Raw genomic sequence first — 25,685 nt, 5'->3', positions numbered from 1 at the left:
ACGGACACTTCTTTGAGATCTGAAGACACCAAAACTTGCAGTTTCCACTGTTTCCTGTTTTACCTTAGACATAAACTGAGCAGAGTTAGACCTGCTCAGGGCTCAGGTACTGAAGCAAGCATCCACAGTAGTGACTCAGCAGGCCCAGATGTTTATTTAGAGTTATCAGTGCAAACCCAAAGCCCTAAGGCAGCCACTGACAGCATCAGAAGATGCTTCTCCTAGAAGAGAAGAAACCAATCTGTTGCATGAAAAGTGGTAACCCTGGCACTGGTCTGTTACTGCCTCACTGACACTGCATTTCTCCATTTTGTTCAGAAAAGAGCTACTCCATTTAATTGTACTGCAACAACATCTACAGCCAAAAAATTCAACAAAACTGGTTTAATTTCAGAAAATGTGTTAAAATATATATATATATTTGTACATCAATTTGACACACTGCATTAGTTTACACAAATGATGGTCTTTTTTGAAACTGTATTTATGAAATGTACATTTTTAATTTAAATACTCAGTATACACTGCATTTAATCTGCATGTTGCATTTATTAAATACATTAAATCTGCAATGTAACAAAACGTTTTCTGCATACGAAATTCAAAACACCATTTTAAATGAACAAAAGATGGCTCACTTCATTTATTTGTTTTAACAACTAGTGCCTAGCACACTAGCTTAGCTCCACCAACACCAGCTGTTCTTTCTCTTTATTGACATTGTTCACAGACTAGTACATATTACACTAAGAGTGCTGGATAAAAACATGAGGTACGGAAGTGGTTCAAAGATTACAGGTCATGCAGATCATGCGAGACAGCAAAGAAAGTTGTGAATGAGAAAACACTAAATAAAAATACATAAAGAATGTGCATTATAAAATAAAAAAGAAACCAAAACAACGAAACAAAAAACCAACAACCAACTCAATTATACAGCTTTGCTTCTTTGGTTACAAAGTAGGTTGAACAATTTCACAGCTTTTTATTCCCACCCAAAAAACCAAACCAAAAACGAAATGTCAAAAAGCAGAGGAATCATGGCCCCCTTCTCTCTATTAAAAAGTAGAAACAGAAATGAGCAAAGTTTTCTTCATCAAAATAGCCCATCACTTATTTATTATATCACAAGGACTGGTGACTACCTGTACAGATGCACTATGGTCTTCATACTTACACTCTATACAAAATTTACATTCAAGCTGGATCTTTACTACCGTAAATAAATACCAAAGGTCAATTGCCATTAGTGTTAGAAATATGCCAGGATTCTTTGTTCAATTATTGCCTAGACATTTTATCTATTAACGCAATCCCACCTATCATTTTACCCATACAGACGTTTATTAAAAAAAAAAATTCAAAAGTTCTGTGACATTGTTCATGTACATTATGAAAATAGCAGCCCTGTAATAAATAAAACAAATAAATGAAACTAACGTAGGCAAATGTTACTTATATGAAAAGAACAGTGGCTCTGAAGAGGAATTGCTGCTCCTTACCAGACAGCAAGGCTCAAAGCAACCCGGGAGCAATGGGAACCTCGGAGAGCCACCCAAGCTCTGACAGACCTCCCTCCTGAAGCCCAGGGAAGCGAGCCCAGGCTGCAGGGCCTCCCCTGCGGCCGCCGGCGTGCAGCGAGGAGCGCGGGCACCGCCGGCCCTGCAGCGCTGCAGCCGCAGCCGGGGCAGCTCTGGGAGGGTGATTGTCTAATACTGAAAAGGCCAAACACACGAGAGAAGCAGGCTGCTGGCTCGGGGCCGAGCGCCAGCGGTGGCACGCGGACGGGCTCACGCGGAGGAGACGTTGGGCTGCGGCGGCTGCGACGTGCTGCTGGGGGCGGCCTGTTGGCTTGAGAGCTGGGACAACTGATCGTTGTTGGACAGGGATTTCAACAGTGCATTTTCTCGTTCAAGTAAAGAGTTTCTTTCAACTAATTCTTTTATTTGTTCCTTCAGGACTTCCACTTCTTCTCTCACTGCATACATCAAATGGCTTTTCACTAGATCCTGCAAAGAACAAGTGGACACTTAAACCACGGGAAAGAACGAGTTTCCTTCACCCCAGCCCCAGAACTTACTGTTACTGCTTTCACTGCAGTAAGCCCGGGAAAAAAAACCACTCATCACTAAAAATTTATGAATAAATCAGCCTTTGAGCACGAACAACCCAGCCCTTATGTGAAGTGGGCCTGATATGAAAAGCTTTGTCTCCAGCACTCCAGTCACTCCAGTTACGTGGAAGCCAAGGAAAAGAATGACGCCCCAGCTCCTCAGAAGGAAAGCCCCAGCTCTGATGCTGTGACATGGGGGTATGGGTCTGTGGTACACAGGCCCAGTCACTGAGGTGTGTGAGAACCAAATCAACAAGAAAGTTTTTACATCAGCAGAAGCAAAAATCCAACAGCTCTAACTGAAGCTGAGCAGCGTGTTAAGGATGGCATACCTGACCCTTCAGAAAAACTAGTAATGAACTTAGCTAGAGTAACAGACTGAAACCTGTACTCCATTTTCAGCACTCCTTCGAGTTCAATCACCTTGTTCACACCAATTTGTAAGAAAATTAACTGAAAAACATTTCTGGGCCAACAGTAAAAGCAATAATGGTTTGTGGTCATTCACAGATGATACAGAAAATCCTTTTTTCAATTGATGCTCTCAGTCTGACCCACCTGGAGGGATATCACAGCCTCACAGAAACACAATACAGCAGGGAACTTACGTTCAGTAATGAACCACATTAATCCTATTAGAAATAACAACTTATATTTTACTTACCATTGCCTGTTCTATTTTGTTGTCAATGGCAACAACACTTGCACCAGACGCACTGTAAATACAATGAGAAAACTCTGTGAGTGTTGTTGTATCACTCAGGTAAAACTGTGCACCCACAGGACTCCTGGATCATGCTGTCACTGGAAGGCTGAAGCTTAGAGTCAAGAATCCAATATACACTCATAGGGGGGTATCCCTTGTCCCTCCCACCCCTCACCCCACCCAGCTGCCCAGTACAGTTGTGACTCACAAGAAACACTGTTCCTTCAGTTTATACCTTCTCATACTGGGCTTATGACACCCCTAACCATAAAAATGCATTAGAATATACACTAAATCAACTGCTTTGATTCCTGGCCTTATTTACCAGCTTTCTTCACTGAGGGAAACAAGAATTCATGGGATATTAATTGGATTCTTACCACTAGCATTATTTCTTCCAAACTGCTTTTATAAAGCAATGAAGAAAAAACCCCAGTTTTAATACTTGTTCTCTGGAGTCACTTGAGTCCACCTTCCAGGTAAGGAGCTCCTGGCTCAGCACTGCCTCTGCAGCCTGTGGCAGCAACCAGCAGGAGGGCAAGACACTCCCAGTGAATTCAGCCTGGATCCTGCCTGACAGCTGACAAACACACCGCCATGGGTCACAGCTAGGGCCGGGCTGGCTCCACAGACACACTGGTGCAGGACGTCCACCAGCACACCTCAGTATGCTGTGAGGATGTTATTTACTGTGCCAACAGGATCCCAGACTGCATCTGAATCCTGCGTGATGGAAATCCAGCCCTAAATAGCCAGGGTCTGTTTCCAAGTCACGCCACAGGCACACAAGCCAGTCCCTCACTCGCAGCTCTGGATCCAGGATCTTGGCAGGCCGGGGGCATCCTGTTCTCCCACAGACTCTGGTTTCTCCGTTCAGAGAGGAGCTGTGGCTCTCCCCAGGGCACACAGGGCTGCAGCCTGCAGCAGTCAGCTCCCCACGCTGGGGCTCAGGGGTCCCATTTTCCACCCAGCCCCGGCCTGACACAGACGGTTCCTGGGCTGTGACAGCCCCACCAGTGAGAGCTGCTGATAACACTCCCAGCCATGGACACAGCTATCAGCAGAGTGCAGACACGTTTAGTAGGGGAACGCGGGGAAAATGCAAGGGTTGCAGTCATGCTGGAAAACTCGCCTCTCTGGAATTGCACAACTCAACAAAACCAAGTGTTAAGAAAAAAAAAAATCACTCAAGGCTTTTTACAGAGAGTATGGCAGTGTGCTCAGCAGTACTGGTCACAGATGTGAAACACAGCTCCTGAAGAGTGATACTGGTCAGAGAAGTTAATTTTAAGGGCTCCCACAGAAGCGTCAGCACTGGAACTGGGCTTTTACAAGCACAGGACATCAGGTTTGCAGACTGGGGGAGCAACAGCCTCTATTTCTATTGAACCGATCTTGAAACCCAAACCAAAAGCACCGAGTACCCATTTCAGAAGAAAATTGTTCCCATCTCTTACTGTCTTCTAAGCCTCTTTCAAACCCTATCTAGGGTAAACCTCCTCAGAATAAAAGCTATTTATAACTCCTGCCAAGGGAAGTATGCCTTTCCACGTTGAATTAACATGCATCAGACTCATCTGACACTGTCAGAAGTATCCGTATTCATGAACCACAAAACCCCCAAGACTCCATGTCCTCTCACAGTCCTTCATGGACACCACTCTACAGGTCAGATGAGGCAGCTCTGAAGAGGTAACAACAAGAGAACAATTAAAGCAAACAGCACACTTGGCAGTGGGATCTACTTCCCCATCTCTGCACCACTATCGTACAATTTCTGTCAATACCGGTCTAGTCAGACTTGAGATTGGAACTTTGTTCTTCTATCCCTGTTTCAGCTACTTTGCAGTGCAATTATTTAAAACAATAAACCCCACTACATGACTCCAAGTAAAGGCATTCAAGTGGTTCCATGAGGAAGACAGGCAGCCTTCCCTCAGCCTCCCAAGAGCTGTACCTGCGTGGCAGACTGCAGAGGCACCTCTCCTGCGTGTGCCTTGTGCTCTGAGCTCCCCTCTGCCTCTTTGGTGTAGTTGTCCCTCCCTGCAGTATGACTGGAGTGAGCCAGTCTGCTTTACCACTGCTTTACCACGCACACCCCACACTTGACGTGACACCAGCAGTGCTGAAAGCTCTAAGCAGCTTTATACACGACTTTTGTCATGCTCTTGCTGCCCTCATCCCCAGAGCAGCTGTGCTGAGACTGAGATGCTGACTCTGGATTCCAGCCCTGCTCCCTGTACACATCCTGGGACCCCTCCCAACTTCAGCAGGCAGAGGCTGGCACCACCAGACCCCTACTCACCCACCTACCCAGGAGAAGCTCCACACTGACAGGATGCCCCAGTTTGCCATCAGGATAAACCAGCTGACTATATTTCATGTCACTTTCTAAAAGCAGATGAGAATTAGATGTTATGGAAGCACAATTCCCACATGATTTTGTTCTTTATTCATCAGACAGTGCTCCCGACACCAAGCAGCTCCTGTGGGACATCCATGAGCAGAGCCCCCCAGTAACAGCTGCTCTCATGGGAAACTCCAAACGGGCTATCAAATCTTAAAATTTTGTAATTTTCTCAAATCCTAAACTCTTGACATCAAATTCCAGTTTGCAAAAAATATTTTATCCCATGGCTGCAGAATGACATTTATAAATACAATCCAGTCCTTATGAAAAGGCCAGGAAGAAACCCAAAATATCTCTTAAACAAGTTTTTTTGGATGACTGAATGGAGAGAGAGTGTGACACATTTTATGAGTGCACCATCCACTGTAGAGCCAGTGCCTCAACTTGCAAATCCTGGAATTAGAAGAGGAAAGACACCATTTAGCTCTTGTAAAAAAAGACCAATTACTGATTGCTCCAAGAGCTACAGAAGCTCTTCTTCTTCTTCTTGAAATAATGAAATCATTATTTCAAAACTGCAAAAAATCCCACATCAAGTACCACAGGGCAGATGAAGGGGTGCATTAGGCACGCAATACTTGTTTTTAACAGCAAATGCCCCATCCCACACTGAGCTTCTGCAGCCCACAAAGTATTCAACAGATACACTGAACAGGGCACACTTCATTTTGACTTGGACCTCCCAGTTAAGGTCATGTCAATGAAGGCGCCACCAAAAAGTTGTTATATTGGTACACCAAGTTCACACTGAAGCCCACAAGGTACACGACAAGATCTAGAGTCAGCAAAAGCATCAAAGATGCCCCAAGCACAGTGTCATTCCCAGAGATGGATGGTAAACCCAGTGTTTTCCTACGTTAAACACCAGGTAGACAAAACCCCATTTTGTCAGAGAAATCCTCATTTTGATGATTTAAAAAAATCTCAGTGGCTTTTGCTTTACCTATTAAATTGTCTTTATCTCAAGTGACAATTTCTCTCACTTTTTCCCTTCTGGGAGCAGGGGGAGCTGAGCGAGTGGCTGCATGGGGCTTAGTGCCAGCAGGATTAAACCAAGACAGCCCTTTTTGGCACCCAACATGGGCTTGGAAGGATTTGAGGTAAGGACAGATTCGACTGGGATGTTCTAGATTGAATGGATAGCTGTTCCTTCTGTGCAGCTATTGCCTGGAAGCTCCTGTGCTTGCCATGGGCTTCCTTGCCTGAGTCCCTTAGAGCCCATTGCTTGCCAGTGGCCACTCTTTGCTCTCACTGCTGCCACACTGCTCTTATCACTTCACTGCTGTGCCTGGAACACTTGATAAACAGCCACTAACTACCATGTGCCTGGGCTGGCAGGTGCCCAGGGCAGTGCTGCCACACTGGGCAGGCTGGAGCTCCAGCCCTGTGCTCATTTATTCTTTCCCCTCATTGTTTACTCATTTATGAGCCACTGGTTGAGCTATTCAGTCTATCCAGAGAATTATTTTCTATTCTTGAAAGAGTTATGGTCTATTTAATTAGCCTCCATCCCATAAAGAGATTTTATAGTGATAGCATCCCAAGCAATCCAATCACCTATCCAGCCTGGAAAGGGGATCTGTGTGAGTACTGCAGACTTCCATTATTGTTCTTTGTCAAAGCCATGTGAGAACGTGTGACAACCTGAGGCAGTGAATTTACCACATCAGGAGTTCCCACACACACTTTATGAGTTAATTTATATTGTTTATATATAGGTTATATATATATATAGGTTTAATGCTTCACACATAAATGCAATGGAAACAAATCCTACTACTTTAAATTCAAGATTGTCTGTGCTTTAGATTGTCTGTCAAGATGTCTGTGCTTTAGGCAGACCCACCTAAAGCTGGTATGGCACCTTTACTGTGCAAAGACAACCCAGGCCCAGAAGAGCAATCACCCAGACTCATGTGAATATGCCAAGAACCCACAATTCCCCTTCTTAAAGCACATCAGTTGAACAGACCAACACATGAGACTTGTGCCTTCAGCAACACCTATGCAAGCACAATGCATGAAAACATCCCTGCTAATGTGTCAGTAACAACCAGTATCTCCCTAACCCTTACTGGTTTGAGTGTCACCAGCACTTTCCTGCCACAGTGTGTTGGTGAAAAATAAAATAGTTTCTATTCACTGGAGTAATTCAGCAATCTCTTGTTCTCTATTGCAGTATCATGTGTCTACCTCTGCTGACTTCCGTAGGTCACCAGAGACAGCTAGTCATAGGGGAATAATCCATATTTGTTAGAAAAAGTACTAGAATCACACCGAAAGATTTTCTGTTTACACCGAAGTCTCCCAAGTCAAGCTCTTCAGGTTCACAAAGTACTTCTGAAAGAACTGCAAAATGTAATTAAGAGCTCACTGCCAGCAGACTTGTGGTCCTGGTGCTCAGCAGTATGTCAACCCCCACATTTTGTGATGGGCAAACAAAGGGATTCTAAGGAAGTCACACAAGCTTATTGTGTTCACAGCAGCAATTTTTCTTTCCCAAACCAGAGCTGACAAAAAGAAGCCCCACACCATGCTCTTGTTATAGCCCCCGCTGTGTCCTGCCCAGCTCCCAGCACCAGCTGCACTGCTCCCTGATGGCCCTGGCGTTCCCTCCACCAGCTTTTCCTGGAAGTTTATAGCTGACAGCTTCAGTCATCCAGCAAAGGAAAGCTGCCTAATGTGACCTTAAAACCCAATAACTGAGGTATAAAAGCAAAACCTGCAAAATCCTGTCAAAGAGTTTGGAATTTGAATGGATTATAAGTTTAAAACATGCACCAATCCTGATGAATTGCATTCTGTGTTCTCACAAACACTTCCTTTTACCACAAAGAGTTCACTGGCAAAGATGCAAGGTTATTTTAAAGGCAACCGTTTACATTCTTCTACCTGAATTTAATGTTCTATATACCACATTTCCAGTGTTTGCTTCAGGCATTGTACATAAATGTCAGATTTGTGAAGCCTCCATCTTAATAATTCATTATTTGATTTTAGGGTTTTTTGAATTAGCTTTCTCATCTTAAGACTTATTCTGAGGCATGAAAATAGAGAAACAGCTAAAGGCTAGACCACAAAGTGACCTTTTGATCTACAAACCAAATGTGTATTCTAAGCCCTGAAGTTCGTTCCAGTGAAATAACAAAGTCTTTGAAACCTAAATACCAACTCTGTTCCATAAATACAGGGAAGTGGCATCATCCAGAGCTTCAAGCAAAAACAAATTCATCCAACTTACTGCTGAAAAAGGAAGATGTGCTTTGAAACTGAGCTTAATGCCAGCACCCCAGCAATACAAAATAATTTTTAAAAAAAGAGCAGAACACTTAGCATTACTTATAATCTTCACCACTGTGCAGTATACAAACTGTTGCCAAGCAAACTTTAAAGGATTCAGTTGAGCTGTGCAAGTTGAGAAGCCTTTCAAATCAAATACAGCCAGGACAGTGACAAAATGGTTATCAATACTTCAACAGCCAAACAAAATTCACATTCTACACAGCTTGTTAAGCAGAAGTTTTGACAAGCCAGAGCAGCACAAGGCATTAAATCACATCATCACTAGGACTTTGACTTAATGCTGACAAAAAATATCCCTCAGAATCATTAAAGCACAGGACAGAAACAGTTTGCAGCTACTGATGAATTAGTAATGCACCTCTCTCAAGTCCTATCCATGCCAGATAAGACTCTGTTGCACTTCACTGCAGTTTCTCTTCATGAGTTCAATGCTAACTTTGGAGATTTACTTTGTCCTTGTCACTGTTCACCTATGTTCCCCATCCAGCTTTACTTGAGCACAATGAAAGTAAGCCAGAAAGGTTTTTCTCCTGGTTTAAAGATATAAATATCTTAACTTTGCCAAAATTGTGCTTAAACGTAATATTTTCACAATGTGTTTTCTGATACAGGACTCAATGCCAAAATGTTTCCTCTTTTGGAAAGGGAAACTGTAAATATTTTGGCAAAGGTCACCGAGGAGGTGACTAGCATTAAACTCTGAGCTTACACATCATGTATGATACATGCATAATGGAAGGAGGAAGAAAAAAAGTCATGTCATATTTTAGAGTTTAGTTCCATGTTTCAGAACAAACACTTCACTTCCATGACTGCTTCCACCTCTTCAAACTGCAGAAGCCCAATATGGAGTTCTGAACACAGGCAGCAGTTGTGTGCAAACAAAAACAATGAGAAACTTGCATAGAGCAAAGCAGTTCATGCATACCTCAGCATGTATGCATTCCATACTCAAGCATCCATACCTATCCCAGGTGGTCTTTGACTCGTGTAACTTGTTGAAATGGAACGCTTGGTAGAATGCAGTTGACGGATTCCTATGAGATCCAAGAATCAGACAGAGACATTGAAAATGTGTACGTAATAAAAATACCATCTCTCTTAATTCAACCTGCATTACAAAGCAAATTAGCTGTCCAGACAGGTTAAACTAATGGTTGAAAGGCCCTACTGTTTCTATGGGTTTGCATTAAGGACACAAGGATCCAAAACAAAATAGTAATTCTCCAGCCCTATGGATTTTCAGGCTATATCAAGCTGCTCCTGTACAAAGATGAGACTGTAAGGCCAACGGTGAGACATCTCCTGTCCTACTGGCAACACTGTATAGTTTAGCTGACCACCACCCTAATGCCAAACATACCTAAGCCCAAGAGACACCTTTCCCATTTTTGGTATGTCCCAGACTACCTCTGCACACAGTACCCAGTGTTTCCATCCTACTTAACCCCCTGCTTTATATTCAAAACAGATGATTCCTTCAAGGGGACCTGGAAGTCAGAGTTCAATATGCCACATTCAAACTACGACAGATCAAGTTACAACTGAAAAACAGATCCAGCTAGAAATGAAAAATGGAATGTCAACTACCTTTGTAAGCACCTCTCAGACACTTTCCCCCTTCCCCTTCCCGAGGTGCAACCCAGGCTGATGGAGGCCCTGGGCCATGCACTCACCAGAGCGCTCTGACAGCCACAAGCCCAGAGCACAGTACCCTTGCTGAAAACTGCACACTGGGGCCACACTCCAGTGCCAGAGCCCCGAGGCAGCCTGACCCTTCAGCCTCAGCCGCACCACGGCAGCTACACTGACAGCGTCATTAGAAAATTTTACTTCTCAAAGTCCCATCTAACGTTTGTTGTAAACTAGATACTGGACAAAGCACACAGTTCTCTGCTGCCAGTGGCTGCAGCAGCATTATACTGAAGCTTAGAAACTCCCTTCTTCAAACTGCTCATCCTCATGTGGGCAGAGCTATGCCAGCCCTAGAGACAAATGCAACAGCCTTGCTGAAACATCTTCAGAAATGCAAGCATGAGTTCAAATTCCTTTTAGAATCAGTTTTAAAATGAGAAGTTTATAACACATTGGAAGCACAGGTATCAATCCCAATTCTCTAAGTTTATGGCAGGAATATTTCTAAAAACAACTGTCTTCAAGTTACTTAATTATTTCAACTGAAGTACAATTACTGCATAATAAAAATCACATAAAATAAAACAACAACATCACAGAAGCAGCACCATAAGAAAACACTATCAGAAGTAATTCAATTCTCATGGCAGGTGTATACCAAAAGTCTTGGAAGGATAGTGGTACTTGTGTATCAGCAATGATCAGGAAGTGTCTGAGTTTAAAGTGTCTGTCACTCCTTTTCCCACCTTCAGCACTGTACCCTTCAAAAAAAAAAAAAAAATCGATGCGAGTCTGGAATTTAGCTTAAAACCTGTAACAGAAGCTGCTTGATCGAAACTGATAAACACCATCTCCTATGTTGGTAACATCCACATTTTCCTAAGAAGCACCGCACACAACAAATAATTACAGGAAGAGCAACACAATAGCTAAAGGACATTTGTGTAATAGGACTTCACATGTGGAAAACAATTGGCATCTGCAGATCAAGAGAGCACTCCTTTGCTGAAAGCAAGGCCCAGGCCCGGGCTCTTCTTTCTAATGCAGCTGTCAGGAGCATGTACAGTCCCTTCCTCGGAATGAGGCTGTAAATAGAAAGTCATTTAACTTTCAAGATAAATTTACTTGTATCATATAAAGCCGTGTTGCTACTATTAGGTATAAAAAGTGCTTTATAACCACACAGCATCTCTTCCATATAGTCTATTTTTATACTGATACCCTCTATGCTCTGCATTTTTGTACTGTTCTTAAGCAAGCATCTGAAAAGATATGGAAAAATTGTCCTTATTAGATTCTCATTTGTAAACCCCTACTGTTAAAATTGCTTTTGCATTACTTCAGACAAGAGAATCTTTTCTACTCCACAGCTATATATTTTAAAAAATAATTAATGGGGGTGTGTGTACCTAAACAGGAAAAGCAAATCCACAGAGGCATCATGAATGATGCCTCACATGCAGATCTGAACTAATATGACTGAGTTTCAGACTGCTGAGGCATCTAGTTTAACCATAAGAAACAGTGAAAGGTTAGAGAACGACTAAAATGCCTTTCTGTTTGCAGAAACAACTGAGAAAACAGTTTACAGGAGCAGTAAAACCTAGCCTGCTGCTGCTGCGCCACAGCTGGAGCCCCACAAGTCCTCCTGACACTGCCCTAAGTGAATGCAGGGACAGCCTGGACCAGAAAAGCTGATTGCCTATGTCTCCTCCCTGGCAGACTGCCAGGTCTGAGGTCAGGACTCAGTCCAAGTCCTTGGCAGATTGATACAGAGGAACTGAGAGCCACACAGGACACGAACGTCCCAGAAGCTGATCCAGAGAAAGAGCAACCACATTCCACAGAAGGTACTCCAGAACTTCTCTTCCTCCATCTCTGGTGAGAGAGACCAGGTACCCCCAAGGGTACACGGGCTGAATTACATTCCCAGCTTAGTACACTTCAACATTCAAAGTGTATCTCAAGTGGCCAAAAATGCCTCTATGTCTCTCTAAACAAGCCCTACAATACATATTGTATTTATGTCCTTTAAAAGCTCATGAATGCCAATATTCACAAGTCACTCCCCGCTGTTGTTTTTCAGAACAGTTTTCATGCAACAGAAAATCTGATCCAAATTTGAAGAACTTACTCAGTTCTCTGAATGCCCAGGACATCAAGCCATCCCTTTAAATGGGAAGCCTAGACCTCATCCCAAGTCTCACATCACAGCTGGAAGTGTATCCTCCTGCTGCCATTCATCAGGACAATATGCCAAATACAAACTTCATCCTTGAAGGCTCTGTTTGCTAGAAACCATGCCTGCGAAAGCTGGCAAATCATCAAGTATGGAGATAAATGCCTTTTGGTTCAAGCAATGATATTGCCTTTGGACTGGGTATCAGCCCGACAGACAGCGGCTGCCACACAGATGCCTTTTTACCAGCTACTTCCTTTGAAAGAAATAGTAACATCATTGTTCATGAACAAGCTTCAGTCTTCAAGCTACTGACCAACCTCAGCAAGTGAGGTACAACAACAAGAAGAACACACGTATAATAGCACTTTTTTCCCCAAATAAAAAATTAACACCACCTCAGACAGTTCTCTCTCAACTTCACTGAATTATTTTCTTTAGGTTTGAGAACAGGAATGATGCCAAACATTCAAAAGGTCTAACCACCTGTCTTTGAAGAACATGAGAGCAACAGGTCAGACAATCCATGCTCAATACCTCTAAGGAAAACCAAAGAAGAACAGAAGCACATATTCACTACCCAGACAGCAGCAAGCACACATGGGTGACCTCTACAGAAGCTCACTTCAGCCATAATTCCTTCTGAGAACAATTAACAGGTCTCATATAGAAAGCCACAGGAGATGTGGTCATGTCATAAAATGAGTTGAGCTTTTAACCCCACCTTGCATGACACTTTTGTTGGCAACAGCTTGGCTCATAAAAAGCGAGCCCACCATTGCAACTACTCTGTGCATGTGGCTCTCCAAGGGTTCAGTGGAAGGATCATTCTCAGGGCTCTCCCAAGGTCTCCAAGTGTGTCATGGGATACTTTAATCCATTACTTGGGCAGTGGAGTACAGACTATCTCTACACCACTCCGGACAGCAGGAATAGAATTCAGGAAGATCCTGCCCAATTGGAGCAATGGTCTGAAATAAAAAGGGTTCAATTCAACAAGGATAAGGGGGAAGCAGTAAGCTCTGGTAGCAATAATCAGCTGCACAAGTACAAAACATGAGTAGCTGACTGCAATTCCACAGAAAATAATCTAAACAGAATTTTAAAAATACAAGTCTTGCAAGGGTGTCAAACCTCTACACAAGACACAGAGAGAGTAACTGAAATGTTGCTTTATTCAGCCTGAGCCCTTAGCTTCACTTTCATGGTTTGGACACCAGCTCTCCAGAAGGATTTATGCCTACCTATTCTCATAACCCTGATCCTAGAAGTAAGGTCATTAATCATGAAGTAATACATCGGTAGGATGGGGAAGTCAATAGCAATCTTCCAGTTCCCATCCTGTGCACAGGATATAGGAGTTAGGCATTTTGCCCCAAAAAAGTGTTCTTCGGTCGTATTTATCAAAGGAAGCACACTAGTGGAACTTTGTGCATCTGTGTTACTGCCACAGAGCCAGAATTGAATCAAGCACTTGGACAAAGAAGTGTTTCAAAGTTACCCTGAAGAGGGAATCAGCAAACAAACATATTCAGCCTTTTCTAACACCAGAATTACTACTGAATAGGTAAGAGACCCAATAGTAAGGTAAGGATGCAGTCTGAGCTCAAGAGAACTGTCACCATACATGGATGTGTTTGTGTACTAAAGGACAACAAATTAATCCCTCCTTAATGCCTGAAGTTTATAAAAGACTGGATGTACTTTTAGCCAGAAGTATTTCAAACCCAAGGTAGTTTTCAGTTCTGTGTCTCAGTGCTCCCCCCAAAAACCCTGTTTACTGAGGTGCTGACTATGACCTGCAACGGGCACTGATTACAGCTGCTCTCAAAATTACAGCACTTGGCACGGTTCATCTGAGATCTGGATGAGGGATTTGATGATCACTTGATCACAGTTTATCAAGAAACTTGCAGCATAGTTTATGGCATTATGAGATGATGTTTACACCAGTAACAGAATTCCTTCTCCTTTTAAAATATGTTTCACTTTATTTTTAGCACCTTCTATTTAAAGCACCTGCAACTTTGAATTAGCTTTCTTTCGTAAGACTCAATCTACAGAACAGTAACTGGAGCACAAAGCTTTGCAGGAGAAAACTGACAGGGACTAAATATGGGGGAGTCAATGCAAAATTAAGGAAAATAACATCTCAAGCTCTGAAGTGAGGTGTTTAATTGCATATTCTGTTCGTGCAGTTCCTTAAAGCCATTATACTTGCTATACACACCCTAGAAGACCAGCAAGAATTCAAAGCTTTAACACTCAGTTTTAGGTGCGTTCTAGCTACAGATAAGAGGAAAGGCTGACTCAATGACCAACCCACATGACAGTTTTTGGGTCAGTGGCTCTCAAACACCACAAGGGATTTAAAGGGGTTTCATAGGCTACTACAAAACAAAAATATTGTAACAGCATAGAGAAAGCACACTGCAGGGAACTGATCTTCACTGGATAAACCCAAAGCAGTAGCCCATACTTCTGCACCTTGCTCTCAAAAGATGATTTTGGCAAATAACTTCCTGCAGTGATCAGAAGTCTCTAAGGAGGACGACATGCAGACAACTGTCTCAAATACACAGAGTATGAAGTCTGGCAGAGGCGTGTAACTGATCACTTGCCTGCTCTGTTGAAACAATGGCATCAATCTTCCCCTGCTCTGAGTGGGCTTGAGTATTTAAAAACAACATTAGGAATATTTTCCAACCTCTACCAAGGCTATTATTTGTTCTATGTAATTATGTGATTTTAATAAATAATAAAAAAAAAATAAATGTTTCACTATTACCTGTACTGCATCATAACTATACACTAATTATGAAGAAGCTTTGCTGAAGAGTTTAAATAGTGAATTCCAGTATGACTATTTAATACTAATTATAGAAAGAATACAACAGTCTTCTAAGATTCTTCTTATTCCTGATTTCAACAGCTCAACTATACCTGCAGCTCAACTCTGGAGTCCAGTTCTCTTGGGTCGCACAGATTGGTCCCCAAGGCTCAGGAGTGCTGCACACAACTATAATCATAGCAGCTTTATGGTTTCCAGGATCCAGTGATGACCCTTTCCATCCTCAGGCTGCCTTCCCACTTCCCGAAGCCAGGCTCGGTGCACTCCTGTCCCAGCCAGGAGCTCTCCTGCTCCTCCTGTCCCAGCCAGCACTGCCGCAGACGTGGTAATTAACACACCACCTGCTAATGAAGCATGGCTCTTCTGTGAAGGCTGTCAGTCAGGCTGAACTTTAATTACATCATCTTACAAACTGTGTGAGGATTAATCTGAGAGCTTCTGTTAAATCAAAACATGTAACAAGTGTAAGATTTTTTGTACTAATGATTTCTCTTCTCACTCGATATAATCAACCTTCAGTTCTTAGAGGGAGGATACAGAACAAACAAAGTAGTTCACATGATGCACAGCTTGGCAAAAAAAATCTACAGCAGATCACATTTTCAGAGAGAAACTTATAGATTACAAGCTGATAATAGCAATGCAGAAAGTCTGCCTGATCTAGTCAGGGATTCTTGCCTCTATCAAGTAGCTTTCAAGAAAAGCCATAGAAAAACCCACCAATATTATCCACATTTGAATGAACTGAGACAAGTCAAAAAAAAAACCAAAACAAAACTAAACAAAGTGTTATTGAAAATAACACCCATGGTCTCTACAAACACCTTGAACTCCATTTCACATGGACTGGAGCCCTTCAGCACCTACTAATATCTGCCAAAGAATATCACTATGCCATCATACTCTCCTGCAAATTATCCTGTTGAAGAGAGCAAGCTCTGGGTGCTTGTACCAGCAGACCCTGATACGCTGGTATAAAGGAGGGAGCAAAATAATAAATTCAGCATTTCTGAAATAAAAAGATCCACATTTGCTAGTATCACATTATAGATCTAAAAATCTGCAAAACCCCTCAAAAGTACTGACTTTTATACAACATGGCTGGTAAAGAAAAGGCATGTCTGAACATGTTATTGAAGATGATCAGGCTCCTGCTGCCTGTGATGCCCACAAAACCTGATTTTCTCAAACACAGTGATGAAGGGAAAGCTGCCTGTGATTTCTGGTGAAAGTGGCCCTGCATAGTGGAATGGGGCTTGAATACCCATCATCAAATAAAACTGCACTAAAATGCGATTTTTTTTTTTTGTCCCACTAAGTTGCAGTGATAACACTTTCAGCTATTTCAGTCATCTATAAATACAAATGGCTCCTGTTTTTTTGACAACAAAATATATCAGTATCTGTGGGGAAAAAGAGTGGATAAAACAGCTTCAAGCAGACTCAGACAAATCCCACCTGTCCTACTCATGTGATAATGGTCAGGAATGCATGTATGAGCAAACATTTCAAATTACACACTTGGCTTTAAAAAAAGATATTAAATCCTATGCCATGTATAGCATGCTTTTTTACATAGTATATTATAAATCTGTCTGCCTTCCCACACCACTTACAAAGTCTCTACCACTCAAGTTTCAGGCCAGCCTGTGCTGTCAGTGAGTGCCCCTCACTTGGTTTACAGAAAAAGTATTTTTAAAAATGCATTTGTTGGGTTGGTCAAAGTAATTACAGGCCTTGCACCCACCAAAATGTGTTCTACATAGGAGACATTCCCAGGAGCTCTCATCCCCACCCCTACAAAAATAGGGGTAACTTGATGGGAGAAAAGGGAAGGGCTGGAAGATGGGAGAAGCAAGAAGGGCTTTTTAACCTTCATTTCTGACCACCCCATCCTCTGTTGGATATGAAATCTGCTTGAGATGGATGCAAAAGCTTCACTGAAAGCAGTATCTCATCTCCTATCCAATCTACACTCTTGCCCTGCAAGCTCACACACCTGGCACACTCGTCCCCTCCCAGACAAAGGGGTCAGGACTCTGCCCTCCCTGCAGAGGGGGTGAATGCTCTCCTGGGCTGCACAGGGCAAAGTCCAGCAGCTGGAGGGAGGGGATCCCTCCCCTCCCCTCAGCACTGCTGAGGCCACACCTGCAGGGCTGTGCCCAGATCCCCACTCCAGTGTAGAACCTTTAGTGTGTACCAGACAAACCCGGCAGCTGTCAGTGCGACTGACAGCTGACACCTCTCCAGGGCACTAATTAATATTTCTACCTTCTCTCTGCACAGACAAAAGCACTCAAGCAGGCTGTCACAATCCAAATGCATCCTTCACAGCTTCAGAGGGAGAACAGATATACACACTCTTGGACTCATTTTGCTTTGCTTGACAAAGAAAATTAAGACAAGCATATAGCTGTCCATGCGGCCAAGTAATTCACCTGCCCTGCCTGAGTGAAAATAGACTATCCCATAAGGCAAAGATTTCCTGGCACTTAATACACATTCATATTTATGAAGTGTGAAGTTTAAAGATGGAATAATTTTCAAGAGGAATGAAACTACAACCTTACTCTGCACTTCAAGTGACCTCTTATGTCTGGAGAATCTTCTCAGAAGACTGTGGCTTTAGCAGTTACTATAAATACTTCTATCTTTATACTTTGTCAAATATAGGAATAAAAGCAGACACCTGTGCCTGACAATCTAGATTTACTGAACCATCCAGAGGTACTTTAGCAGGAGGAGTCTCACAGAAGTTTCTTAAGGAATCGTTGCTGACACATAAAGCACAAACAAGGTTTGCACTTCTCCTGAGCAACAGAAACTGCTAATTGCCAGCTTTTAAGCAGGAAAACTAATATACAGCCTCAACATGCAACAGGCTGATAACTCAAATATCCAGTACAGTAACAGGGAGAAATTCCTCTTTACTATAGTGTCACCTGAAGTCATAAAAATTAACAGCAGCTCCTGTAAAAATGCAGCCCTGGAGAACTTTCAGCCCTTCTGGTGTCTGAGAGCAGTTTGGTAGTCCTGCCTTTTCAAAACATCCAAATACTTCAATGTTCAGATTTTAACAAGAAGTTTAAAATAGCTTCCATAAAACATATGCTGTTATTTCTGTCATACAGACAGCACTCAGAAATCAATTACGGAACATCTGTATAGGAGATGAGGCAAAAACTAACCTCCAGCAGCTGAGCAGAACACTCGGGAGTCTGAGGTACAGGGAACCTCTCCTGTCAGGGCTGGTCATTACAGTCTTTGAAACAATCTGAACAGTATCACTGTGAATTTCTTTCAACTGCTTCCCCATTTCCTCCTTTTAATAACTCTCTCATATGAAACACTTGTACCTCATTAATTTTAAGAATATATTGACTCCTCCTTAACAAAGGCATTTGAATGTTTAAACTGGGAAACAGTACTGTCAAACAAGTAACCAGTTTTGTTTAGTTATCTTGCACCACTCCAAAACTGACTGCACAGCACGACAGGCTTTCTACCACACAGAAACCCATGCAGTGCTGCAGTTACCTTTGGTAATTTTTGTTATAGAAAGTACAGCAAGCAGTGAACACAACCAACTGGAGTTTCTTTGCATTAACCACCGTTTGCTGCCGCGAGCTGCAGAGGCCATCCCAGAAGTCCCAGCTCAGTTTTTGAACTGTCCATCAAATCGAAGGCTCTCCAGGCTCTGGAGCATGTCTGTCCAGGCTTCATTCCCACCTGCTTCCACACACACTCACAAACACAGGCCTTCAGCAGGAGAGCTGAGAACAAGTCTGCAGCTGTAGGAGAGCTCAAACCTCTATGAAGTTTATGAGCAAGGTGAAGAAAGGTGTAAGATTAAGAACTAACGGAATTCAAGTATCATGTACTTGCAAGAAAACTTACTTTTTTCTTTAGGAGTACAATAAAATATGCATCTAGGGCAATACTTAAGTGATCCCATGCCGTTTTGTCCTTGTATGATGAACATGGCCTCAACAGCACAGCTCTCCCAGCAGTTAGTGCTCCATACAAATACATGCTTTAGCTGAGCCTGCAGCCACGCTGCGGAGAGCCCTGCACAATCGGGTTCTCAGCAGCTCGGCTGCCATAGCTGACAGCTCACAATTGCAGCCATTCATTAGTGTTCCTGGAATACAGCCGGAACAGTTCAAGCCGGTCAGTTATCTCTGGAAAATGATCTGTACTCTGCTCCTTTTCCAACAGCCCTAGTAATATTTTGCCCCAAAAGTCTGCCAAGCATGTAGGAGGTTTGAACAAGCTTTCTCAGTAACATTCTTTTAACAGAAGCCACATATTTCTTTTCCCCCAAGAGCCAAAATAAAGTTATTAAGCCAGATGAAATATTCTGCTTGTCAATTACAAATTTGTGTATACATGGGCATAAGGGCAAGCAGAGAACCTGACACACACTGATACCAAAATCCTCTCAGGTGCTCTAACTGCCCTCCCTTCAAAATAATTAGTACTAGTGCTGAAGTCCAACAAAAGAAGAGTCAGAGCAATTTTGAGATCTAGTTCTAATGATGTTTTTACACAATTAGTATTTTTCAGGCTCCCTGTTTGAGGCAGCAATAACCACATCTGCCTGAGTACCAGTACTAGTTCTTCCATCCTTTAATACTGCTACAGTTTATTTTATTTGCAGCCACATTTAAAGAGGAGAATGTGTTATGCTGTAAATATTTCATAACTTTCACACAACAATTTTTTCTTTTAAAGAGCTTAGCAATTTGGACACATCAACTGAAATACTGGCTATGCTTTTCAAGGAAGGTGTGACACACCAAAGGCTTTTTCTTTTTCATTCTTTTGGACTACCTATCTACCCTTTCTTCCCCCCAGACAAGATTTTCCAATTAATTGATTCTTCACTATTCATTCTTTATATATCAGGGTAGATCACCTCCACCCCTAATAACCTTAGATGCTGTTTGATTTAAAACAGCAGACTAAGATAGAAGTAATACAAAAAAAAAAAATCAGAAATACATGAACTTACCAATTTTTTACATCATGTTTACTGTATTATTGACATACTGCTTTCAAAGAATTCCCATCTTAACTATTTTATCTTTAAAACAGTTCCTCTTCAGATTCAGAATTGTGACTTTCCAGGTAAATCCAGGGTATTGAGAGCTATACACTGCTCCTTGATGAGTCACTGTTTTAGAAGATGACTATAGGAGAATGATCTACACAAGTCTGTGAAGCTTCAAGTACGTGCAAATATTGAAGTATAACTGAAGGTGCCAGAAGAATAGTAGATACCTGCCTCCACACTGAGCCCCCTTTCTGGGAATGTTACACATTAATATCACGAAAGACAAAGAGAAAAATGCTTTCCACAGATTTATAGCTTCTATGACCACCAAGTAACCTCTCTGAACTGAGCTGTGCTCTAACTTCCTGGACCTGCCAGCACAAACCATGACTCATGATGTATCAGCTCCCTTTGTGCTTTAATAGCTTTTTCAGTGTCAACCCCCAGCCTATTAATGACACTTGAAGGTCTTCATTAACTATTTCACCACCGATTCCAGTAGATAAGGCAGCCGGGCAAAGCCCATGGGAGTGGCAGCACAATTTAAATGGCTGGAAAGAGGAAAAAAGCAGGAGCAAGAATAGAACAGCAGACAAGCAGGAGACAGTTTTACAATAAAGCCTTCTGAGAGAGTAAAGCAAATTAAAACCAAGAGGTAAAAGAGCCTTAACAAGCTGCTAGGTTTTCATTCTCACCTTTCTCTGTCTGAAGCCAGTGGAAGTCAGGCTACTGTTTGAGGAGAACAAAGAATAAACTTTGATCTACTGTCTCTGTATCTAATTCCTACGTTATATATCAGGTCTAGGTCCGTTTAAGGTGAGCTTTCATGGCTCACCAGAATCACCTTCCCAGCTGGTAAAGACTCTCACACCACACCTGTGCTCCTGGCTTTCTGACAAGCCAGCACACGGCACAGTTTTATCACCCAGTGCAGAAGCTGACAAACGACACATAGGCACTCCTTCACTGATAACCACACATTCGTTTCTCTACTGAACACCACAGCACGGCCTGCCAAAAAGAGTACACTGCATTCAGAGCCCATTTCCATTTCTTACTCATAGTTCTCATGGCAAAGTGTCTGAAAGAGTCTCTTTAGACATTACCACGTAAAGCACCACTCCAAGGTGGCAAGTTCAAGGACTAAACTAGAAAATTAAATTTAAAAATCAGTGTTCTGGTAAGAGCACCAAGAACTGACCCACTGGAGTGCCACACAAAGTTAGATGCTCCTAATTTGAATAAGCAGGATAAGTTTTTCTCTGTCTTTACATAGAAGTTATTAACTTGTCACAGATAATAATGTTCATTACCACAATTTATATTAAGTATTAGAAGCTATGGAAAACAAATGCAAAATGCATTCCTTTCTTTCTGATTCCTGACTCAACAGAATGATTAAACACCAGACAAATCTTCTTCTCAAAAAACACTGAGCTATGAAAAGAACCCATCAGCTTGAAATCAAACCTTACTTACACAAGGCAGTTTGTTAGCCAGATTAGCAATCCTCTTAAGGTAGGCAAACTGTAAGTAAATTTTAAACTTTTAGTCAGTCCTTTACTACTTTAACCAAAACCAGCACAGGTTTCCAAACCATGGCTTTTCCTTGCAGAAAAGCACAGCAGTTATTTTCTCAGACACAGCGTCAGCCAATGCTCCAGCGAGCACAGGCCTGTATTAAACCTGCAGCCTGAACTCTCCAAACATCCACTTCGAGGTGCTCTCTCCATCCACTGCACCCCAGCTCCACAGACACAGCTGCTTCACTGAAACATGCTCAAAGCAACACTGACTATATTATCTTAATGTCTGGTGCTGTCTCAAGGTGAGGGAAGACTTACAGAGAAATTCACCACAAGACCTGCACATGATGGCCTAATGCCTGTTTTTAAAAACAAATAACACATATGTATTCCCTTCCTCCAAACTGCAACAATTCTGACAGAAAATGCTGGGACTTAAATTCAGTGTTCAAACACTGCTTGATGCTTCTTTCCCTCAAAGAAGTCAATCAAGTGGTTTGGCCTTCAGAGCAGTCTGAGGTGTCCATGGGAACAGCAGCCACATACCCACTCCCTCTCTCAAGCCCTCTCAGGAGTCTGCTCACACCACACCCCCCTGTTACAAGTCATAGTTCCAAATTACTTTCCAATTAAAAAAAACTTCACTGTAAGGTTGTACTGCCCACCATGTCCACATCTTTGCCCAAGTAGTGTCTCTTTTTTCAATACAAAGGACCATTCTCTGCCGAGCTTTCCCTGCATACCGATTTGCACACAAATCCACATCCAAGTGCAAGTACTTTCCTTACTAACTAACACTATAAACTGTTAACTCCATAGCAGGGTAAAAATCAAGAATCTGGGTTAAAAGCCCTGAGACAGCACCACACAGATTTAACACTGCAATACAGTGTCATTTTAACCCAGCTGTCATTGAAGTGCTTTATAATGCATTCAGAAAAAAAGGAGAGAACAGCCCTTCTCACATCCTGAGCCACTGGCTACAAAAAGACAGCTTAAAGTCTTCTGATTTTGAAGAGGTAATATTATTCGTGCAATAAGCAGCTTTAAAGATACTTTGTACCCCATTTTGTGAGAATAGTAATCGCACTCACACCCTGCAAAAAACAAGTACAGTTCACTACTGGCCTAAGTACTTTGCTATGGTTTGCACTCTTAAAATATAGTCCAGGTGAACCTCAGCATGACTTTCTGAAAATACAAATTTACAAAAAAGACTTGGGAATAACTTGAAAGTTGACTTTTTTCCCCCCTAAAAAACCAGGGGTTTTATATGGCATTATAAAATAATTCATACCTGTCTTCATCACCATCAACAGGAATGGATATGCCAAAAACAGAGCTGGCAAGACTGTTCATTGGAGTACTTGCAGGTAACTGAAGAGGATTTGCTAGAGTGTCTGGAATGGGAGGCTTCACAAGAGGTTTATTTTCAGCTATAAGAGAAAGTGGTGGCTGAGGTAGGGGTTCCGATTTTCTTCTAGTATCATCAATCTGGCCTACTAAGGACTGGGCCTGGGTCTGAAACTGTCCGAGGCTCGCCTGAGGCAGACTGGCAGGTGCGTTGGGCGCACCTTGCATCATCGAGTGTCCGACGTGCTGGGACTGGACCGCGCCAGTGCTTCTGCTGACAGGAGGGTGGCTCGTCAGCTGGGACTGGACCAGCGTAGCAGGGACGTTTGGCATCGCAGAAGCGGTGGTGGACGCACTAGGCACACCTGTACCAGGCACAACCGCAGGCACGCTCTGAACTCCAGGGACCACAGCATGGGGAGCACCGGGCACTCCCGACACTTGACTGCTTCCCCCCATTGGATGCTGAGTCACAGATTTCTGTGGCACAACCCCTGTGTGTCCGAGGCCTGGCTGCACCACAGCTCCTGGCTGCGGGAGGGCAGGCTGACTGGCTTGTGCCTGGCCGCTCTGCAACAAGCCCGATCCCTGTCCGACTGCTTCGCTGGGCTGCGCTGACACCCCCATCACTGGCGCTCCCACAGGCGAGGGGTTCTGGCCCGTCCCCTGCCCCACAGGAAGGCTGGAGGCCACAGTACTTGGAGCAGAGCTTGTAGTAGCCTGCTGAATAGCTCCTTGAGACTGCATAATTGTCATGTGCTGCATGTATTCAGCCTGCCCAGGAGGCTGCGCCGGCAGTAGATGCACCGGTGGAATCTGGGACTGAGAATAAGCAAATTGTTGAGGCTGAGTCACTGGTATGTTTGCCTGCTGCACCTGCTGCTGGGCCACAGGAATGCCTGTCTGCCCTACTGTCACATTTGGAGGTGCCATGCCTTTCCCGTTGGGTCCAGCCTGTGAAACACCCTGTGGATTTACCTGTGGCTGTGGTTGCTGCAGCACTATCATTTGCTGACTTGCTCCCGAAGCCCCAGAAAACACAGGCTGAGCAGTACTCTGAGGCACGGCCCCACCTACGGGCTGTTGCGGCTGCTGCTGTTGCCCAATGACAAAACTAGGTTGCTGTAGAGAGGACTGGTTCATTTTCTCTGTCTGAAGCAGCTGTGACACAGCAGCCAGGGAGCTGTCAGCTATAGAATCGGGGCCATGGGCTGACGCTGGCACGGCCGAGATCACAACAGAACCTCCTGTGGCACCGAGGCCACTGTCCCTCTCTTGAGCAGCCTGTTCGAAGGTGCTGCTGTGCCTAATGCAATCTCCAGTCCTGCCCAGAACACCACCACCATCTGAGTCCCGGTCATAGTACTCCATACACGTCCATCGGCCTCGCCTGTAGGGCTCCCCAGTACCGTGGTCCAACTTGATCACCCTGAAGCGTGAGCTGCATGCAGCAGCCGCCGTCTGAGACACGGCCCCGGGGGCAGCGGGTGCAGAAGGCCCTGTGGAGGACAGGGCAGCCTGAGCACTGCTGCCTCCCCCCACAGCAGTGCCAGGGGCAACAGCTGGCAGGGGCACAGCCGAACTTTTGGGCACAGCCCCCCCGTTGGGGCCTGCAGCCACCCCAGCAGCAGCCACAGCCAGCTGCCCGTCCAAAAGGAGATTGGGAGAGACGCTGCTGGGAGTTTCGGCCTCGCCCACGTTGTTGAGAGTCTCTTCGGAGGAGCTCCGCTCGCAGACGTCCTCAGGGCCGTAGTCGGTGGCTCGGGAAACATCAAAGATTTCAGAAGACACGTCCTCAGTGCGGGACTCATCCGGGTCATCCAGGCTCTCGGTGTCCTCGGTGATGCTGCTGGCCACCTGCGCCGTGGTCACGCTGGTGATCTGGAAGCAGCTCTTCTTCTTGGCCGGCATCTTGGACATGTTTCCTCCGCAGGAAGGGGCTCGGCCGGCCGTGGCGAGGCGAGCGGGGCGCTGGGGCGGGCTGTCACGGCGTGCCGGCCGGGCCCCCGGCGCTACCGTACATCCTCCGGCGGCTTCCTGCGGCGGGCGGGGGGCGGCGGGGCTCCTCCTCTTCCTCCCTATCCGCAGCCCTCTTCCCGCGGCCGGGCCTCCTTCTCCTCCCTGCCGCCGCTCCGAGCGCCCCGCAGCAGCGGGCCCGCGGCCCGCCCCGCGCGAGGGGCCCCGCGCTGGCCGGGCGAGGCCCGGGCGGCCCCGTGTCCCACCCCCCCCGCTGTCTCCGCGCTCTACCTGGAGACCAGCGCCAGGCGCATCCTGCTCGCAACCGGCCCGCGGGCTCGCCCCACGGGCAAACCCCCGCCGCGGGCGGGGTGCCGGCGCCGCGGCGGCCCGGGGAGCGGCGCTCAGCGGCCGCGGGCGGGCGGACCCGCTGCGCTGCACCGGCCCCGGAGCTCCCGGAGCGCGGTAGGGCCGCGGCTCCTCTCGCCCAAGATGGGGCTCAACTTGTGCGCTGCACCCTGGGAGCGACGTGGCCACGCCTCCGGCGGGTGACGTCACGGCCCGGCGCAAAGCAGCGCAGCGCGGCGCGGGGGTGGC

The 25,685-nt window shown here is 44.5% G+C and overlaps 1 protein-coding gene across 5 annotated transcripts; it reads right to left on the bottom strand.

Moving 5' to 3' along the window:
- Positions 1-369: 369 nt before the first annotated feature.
- TSC22D2 (TSC22 domain family member 2) lies at positions 370-25,275 on the bottom strand. 5 transcript variants are annotated; one of them, XM_053951420.1, is made up of 4 exons: positions 23,077-25,273; positions 9,498-9,569; positions 2,778-2,829; positions 370-2,009 (listed from the first exon to the last, which is right to left on the bottom strand). In XM_053951420.1, the coding sequence occupies exons 1-4, from the start codon at positions 25,050-25,052 to the stop codon at positions 1,791-1,793; spliced, it is 2,319 nt and encodes a 772-aa protein (XP_053807395.1). In that variant the 5' UTR covers positions 25,053-25,273; the 3' UTR covers positions 370-1,790. The 5 variants fall into 5 exon arrangements, with proteins under 5 accessions (XP_053807395.1, XP_053807396.1, XP_053807399.1 ...); XM_053951424.1 differs by having other exon boundaries at positions 1,921-2,009; positions 9,461-9,569; positions 23,077-25,274; XM_053951421.1 differs by lacking the exon at positions 9,498-9,569.
- Positions 25,276-25,685: the final 410 nt, after the last annotated feature.

Source organism: Vidua chalybeata, chromosome 10 (genome assembly GCF_026979565.1).
Source record: "Vidua chalybeata isolate OUT-0048 chromosome 10, bVidCha1 merged haplotype, whole genome shotgun sequence".
Classification (NCBI taxonomy): Eukaryota; Metazoa; Chordata; class Aves; order Passeriformes; family Viduidae; genus Vidua; species Vidua chalybeata.
Note: the sequence above shows the minus strand (reverse complement) of the source record. Positions and strands in the feature narration are given on the sequence as shown.